Here is a 5,744-nt window from a genome sequence, read left to right on the forward strand (position 1 = left end):
CATCTATTTTAATGCCTCTACTATTGAATTTATTTAATTTATTTAATTTATTTATTTATTCAAACCATCTATTTTGGCCGCCTCACAGCCAAGACCAGCCCCCCGGCCCGGGCTCCCGCGCAGCGCCCAGGCCCCTCCCCGCGCGGCGGGCGGGCCGAGGGCTCCCCAACCCAGCCCAGCCCAGCCCGGCCCGGCCCGGCCCGGCCCGGCCCGGGCGGGCAGAGCGGGGCGGCGGTGCCCGGGGGCGGAAGCGCTGCGGGGCCATGGGGCAGGTCGCTGCCCTCTCCCTCAGCCGGCTGAGCGCTCGCTGCTGGCAGAGGCTCCTCTGGCCCGGCCCCGCGCGGATCCCTGGCGCCCTCCCCGCCCGCAGCCTGTCCTCCATGGCCGCCAGCATCCGCTTCTCGCCGGCCGCCCGCAGCCTCTTCGACGAGCCGCTGGGCATCGCCGTGCAGGGCCTGGGCCCGCGGCAGCAGGTCACGCTGCGGACATCCTTGCGGGACGAGGCGGGCGAGCTCTTCCAGGCCCACGGCCGGTACCAGGCGGCGGACGACGGGGAGCTGGACCTGGCCCGCTGCCCCGCGCTGCCAGGAGGCAGCTTCAGCGGCCTGGAGCCCATGGGGCTGCTCTGGGCTCTGCAGCCCCGCAAGCCCTTCTGGCGGCTGGTGAAGAAGGACGTGCAGACCCCCTTCCGCCTGCGGCTGGAGGTGTTGGAGGGCCACGGGGACCCCCCCGGGCAGCTCCTGGCCCAGGCCGAGCACGAGCGGCTGTTCCTGCGGGACGGGGTGCGCAGGGTGCCGGTGCGAGAGGGGAGGATCCGGGCCACGCTCTTCCTGCCCCCCGGTGAGTACCGGCCCTGCCGGGCTCCTTGCCCCCTGAGTTTGTGTCAGTGACTGCTCTTCAGCCTGGGCTCCGGGGTTGTTTTCGGCAGGGCCGCTGCTCGGGCAGTCACTTCCCAAGGTGCGGGGTTGCATGCGATTGCTCTGCGCCCAGAGAACACCCTCACCCTTCTCCATGGGTGAAGACCTCATGACCTGTCTGTTAGCCCAGTCCTTAAATTCACCAGAGCCCCCCTGGATTGAAGCTCACCCTCAGTGCTCTCTCACATTTACCCCCATCCACAAACCCTGTGTCACCGTACTAGCTGTTGATGCCAACAGTTGTGTGTGAACATGTTTGTTTTCAGATGCCGTGGTGGCAGCATGTGGTGCTGGCCGGCCCTCAACCTACCTTTCCCCTACCTGGCTGCTCTCCAGGGAACTCAGCTAGTCATTCTTAGGGCTGAACGTTGCTGTCCAAAAGTCTCAAGTCCTAACTGTGCTGCTGCCCATCCCAGCCTTTCCCCAAATCCTGAACTCAGTCATTTCAGAGTTGTTGCAGTCCAAGCTGCTTTTTACTGCCAAATATGCACCATTTCTCTCTGCTTCTGAGCAGAAAGTCAAGTAGAGCATTATACAGGTTTGCCCTTACAGCCTTTCTGTCAGCAAATTATCCAGAGGGTCTCAGAGGTTTCCAGATAGCCTAAAAAATGCTATGTTGTCCCAGCAATTGTCAAGGCTTATGCTAGTTGTCAGTAGGAAGCCTCATCTCTTGCCTTGATTTGGTCAGGTGCTCTTTAGCAGTTACGATCCCCCAACACATTCCCAACTTCGCTTCTCCCTGTGACCCAGAGGCTCTCACCAGGCGTGTCTCTGGTTTCATGCTGGAACCCCACAGAGTCAGAGAGCACTTCTACATAGCGTGCGCTTTTCCCTCCCCACCTCCTTCCCTGCCTGCCCTTGGTAGCTCCTCCACGAGAGCAGTGCAATCATACGTGCTGTCCCAGCCAGCATCCCTGCTTATGATTGCGTTGTAGCCCTGTGGCTGGTGGTGAGTTTCCAGTTCTTGTTGTTTGTTGCCCAAGTTTTGCGCATTAGTGTGTGGACACCTGAGATTGCCTATATTCAGAGCAGGAATGAAGAATCCATATGGCCTTCTCCTTTCCATACTTCTTTATCAGTTTGTAGCCATCCCTCCCAGCTCTGTTGCGTCCCTATCTCCTGATGAGCCTAAGGTAGAGTTTCCCTCAGAGGGTAGCAAGACCAACTGCAAATATTTTCTTCCCTTAGTGCTCTGGTTAACCTGCTGTAGTACATTGACACAGGAAGTGAGAAGCCTGGAACACCAGAAGATGAGATTTTTGGGTCCATCTTTTAAGAAATGCAGTGAGGAGAATCCTCCTGGGTATTCTTGAAGCAGAGCTTGATATCTTTGCAGTGAGTTTACATTATATAGGGAACTAGATGTGACTGTCAGGGGAGCCCTTCCCTTCTAGCCCTGATGTTCACTAAAACATTAGCAAGACTGCTGTTTTGTGCTGTCTTATTTAATCTTGAAGCAATTTATCCATTTACTGAAAATTGGCACAGAATTTAGGATGCTTAGTACCATTCTTGATGCTTTTTTTTTTTTTTTAAAAAAAAAAAAGATAGATTCTCAGTCCTATCAATTTGGGATACAAATGAAAAGTGATGGGTTAAGGTAGCTGTCTTGTGGTCTGTTGCAGGAAATGGCCCCTTTCCTGGAATTATTGACTTGTATGGAACTGGAGGAGGACTCCCTGAATACAGGGCTTGCCTGCTGGCCAACTATGGCTTTGCTGTGCTGGCTCTGGCTTTCTACGGCTATGAAGATCTCCCCAAAGAGATGAAGGAGTTCCACCTGGAATATTTTGAAGAAGCCATAAACTACATGTTAAAACACACCCAGGTTGGCTTTTTTATTGACTCTTTCTCATTACTGGTAATTATCATTAGTTAAGTCCTGTCAGACTGCACACAGGGCAGAACTGCTTTATTTAAAATAGCATCTCTGCTCACGTTGGCTGCAAATAGTTCCTTTCATATCTTTAAGTCCCATTACAGTGGCTCTCTGGCAGATTATTCCAGTTTTTCTGAACTGGCCGGGTGACACAATGACATGTGGGTCACATACTGGTAATTTCTGCTTCACTCACCCCAGTGTTGTAACTAGGGAACCAGTAGCCTTGAGGCTTATCAGGCTTCCAATAGGGCTTTGAGGTTTATGCTCTGTAATACGTCCTTGAGAACTAAATGTCCTTTCCAGCCTTGGAGCATGTGATACGCCTCTGTGATCCAGGGCTCAAGAAGTCCATAAATACCCATTTGTCGCTGTGTATTGTAATAAGGTGTTGTAGTCACTCCAAATGGTGGTATGTGGTGTGTGGCTTTCAGTAGCTGGCTGTGAAGTCAGGGATCAGGGTTCCTGAGCTGGCATCTCCTGGAAGAGAGTGAGCTCTGCTTAGGTCTGCATCAAGATGGCACCACTTGGAAGAGAGCCCTGCTTAGTTCTGCGTCTTCTTCCAAATAGCTGTAGACAGCAGTAGCTAGAGTTGCACAAAGCAGTGTCTTGCCACTCTGGAGAGCTCAAAATAAATACCTTCCTCAGCCTCAGAAATATGAGAAATTGTTAAAGGCCTTGGTTGCCTTTCAGTTGCCTTTCCCCTAACTGCTTTTGCTACTCCTCTGCCCAAAAACTACTTTTTCTTTTTTTTTTTTTTTTTTATCTCCCCCTGCCAACAGTATCTTAGCCTGTCATGAACACCTTCACTGATACCTGCCACCATGTGTTCAACATTTTGCCAAGTTTGGGTTGTATTTTCTATTTTCCTCCTTTTCTGTGCTTCAGAGTCAGTGGGTGTGGAGCCTGTCATTCTGGTGCTAAGGTACGGAAGGTATTAAATTTTATTGCTGTCTCAGAGCCTTTTTAGCCCAGAAAGGGTCTTTGGATGTTGGAGCAATTGTGCAATTCACTAACCATCTTCCAGTATCCTCTGTTAGGATGCTGCTGCAGTCTCTGCAGGGCTTGTGGTAATAAGTCAAGCACAGAGCAGTGCTCCAAGGTCCTTCAGACATGGGTCTTGCACACAGGACCTTAGATGCCTCTACCTGGGGTCCAAATTCAGAACAAGGACTGCTGTGAACATGGCAGCACTTCAAAGAAATAGCAAGCAGTGGTTTATTGATTGTGGTTTCTCTTTCTCTCCCATCCAGGTGAAAGGTCCAGGGGTTGGGCTGCTTGGATTCTCGAAGGGGGGTGACCTGTGCCTCTCCATGGCCTCGTTCCTGAAGGGCATCACGGCCACCGCTGTGATCAATGGCTCGGTGGCGAACGTGGGCGCAGTGCTCCGCTACAAGGATATCACCATTCCCCCCCTCGGTGCCGATGTAAAACGCATCAAAATCAACAAGTCTGGGATTGCTGATATTGTCGATGTACTGAACAACCCGTTAGAAGGGCCCAACCGCCGAAGCTTTATCCCTTTGGAGAAGGCCGAGTGTCGCTTTTTGTTCATTGTTGGCCAGGATGATCACAACTGGAAAAGTGAATTCTTTGCAGTTGAGGGGAGCAAACATTTGCAGGCACATGGGAAGGAAAAGCCCGAGGTAGTCTGTTATCCTGGAGCAGGGCATTATATCGAACCCCCCTTTTTCCCAATGTGTGCAGCCTCAATGCACCTGCTAGTTGGCAAGCCTGTGATGTGGGGAGGGGAGCCCAAGGCACACTCTGAGGCACAGAGAGATGCCTGGCAGCAGATCCAAGCCTTCTTCCACAGGCACCTCGATGGCAAGCCCTCTGGAACAACTAATAAGCTGTGATGCGAGTTAGGTTACTTTCCAGAGGAAGATGCTAGTGTTTCAGACTTGTTTTGTTATATGGCTCTGAGTGAGAGCAAAGAACATCAGAAAATAAGCTGTTGCGTTTCTTTGAGGAAGATGGTGAGTGAGAGCCATGAGAGCTGCTTCCTTTTCACGCTGTCCTCTAACCTCAGCGACGTCTTGGCCTCCTTACCGTGTGTGGTTTGGGTTTCCAAGCTGTGGAAAAATGGTGGTGGCAAGGCTGGGTCTTTTTGGAATACGAGTTTAAGTGGAAGGTAACTAAGCTGAGCTGAGGAATGGGACGAAAATTTACCTTTCTGGGCTTCCTTAGAGGAAACGTTGGATGCCGTTGTCCTTACCAGAGATGGTTTATTGCACTATTTCTAGAAGCAGCTCTTTTTTCTGCCTAACTCCAGTAATCTTCCTGTTCTCCAGGTGCACTTCCTTCAATTTTACTGTCTGTTCTTTTCCCCTCTCCCACATCACTGAAACGTATGCATCTGCCTTAACACTGTCATTTTTGAGACCTAATATTAATACGATTTTCACTTAGAAGTGTGGCAATAGCGTGTCAGCATCCCGAAATACCAAATTAACTCGTTTACAGATGACAACAGCCCGTCGCCTGACAGAATATTCTGGGTATATCCCGTAGAAAGGAGGAAACTTGGGGGGTTGGGAACATTCAGAAGCGTAAAGGGAAAACAGAAGTGGCGTGGAGGTGTCGGTGGTCACGCCTGGACCCACATTTGGTCACCTCAGCAGGTGACGCCCTCCCGCCTTGCGGTTTTCTCTGAGGGGGAGAGCAGGGCTGCTGCCCTCACACGGGCCGTTAGCGGGTCAGCGCCTCACGGCTCCGAGCCGGGCGGCTGCACGGGACGGGCCGCCCCCCGCCTTGCGCCCGGGCTGTACTCGTGGCCCTCATTAAAGCGAGCCGGGAGCTTTTAATTGTGGCCCTCATTAAAGCGAGCCGTGGGCTGGGGCGGGCTCCAGGCAACCCTTGGTTTCCGCGGGGCGGGCGGCGGGGGCGAGGCCGGGGGCGGCCTCAGCTCTCGATTGAGGCTGCCTGGCGGGGGCGGCGGCGGCCCG

At 52.6% G+C, this 5,744-nt stretch overlaps 1 protein-coding gene across 1 annotated transcript; it reads left to right on the top strand.

Moving 5' to 3' along the window:
- The first annotated feature begins 211 nt into the window (after positions 1 to 211).
- Positions 212 to 5,219, top strand: LOC311437588 (acyl-coenzyme A thioesterase 1-like). Its single transcript, XM_084521014.1, has 3 exons — positions 212 to 840; positions 2,543 to 2,745; positions 4,050 to 5,219. Exons 1-3 carry the CDS (start codon positions 264 to 266, stop codon positions 4,653 to 4,655), a joined length of 1,386 nt encoding a protein of 461 aa, XP_084377140.1. The 5' UTR covers positions 212 to 263; the 3' UTR covers positions 4,656 to 5,219.
- The last annotated feature ends 525 nt before the right edge of the window (positions 5,220 to 5,744 follow it).

The sequence above is a fragment of the Aythya ferina genome, assembly GCF_964211825.1.
Source record: "Aythya ferina genome assembly, chromosome: 5".
Lineage (NCBI taxonomy): Eukaryota > Metazoa > Chordata > Aves > Anseriformes > Anatidae > Aythya > Aythya ferina.

Bases quoted from the DNA above. Each gene is read 5' to 3' on its own strand.
- LOC311437588 (XM_084521014.1), top strand. From the start codon at position 264: ATGGGGCAGGTCGCTGCCCTCTCCCTCAGCCGGCTGAGCGCTCGCTGC. The intron at 841-2,542 runs GTGAGTACCGGC...GGTCTGTTGCAG, and splicing joins CACGCTCTTCCTGCCCCCCG to GAAATGGCCCCTTTCCTGGA. The intron at 2,746-4,049 runs GTTGGCTTTTTT...TCTCCCATCCAG, and splicing joins ACATGTTAAAACACACCCAG to GTGAAAGGTCCAGGGGTTGG.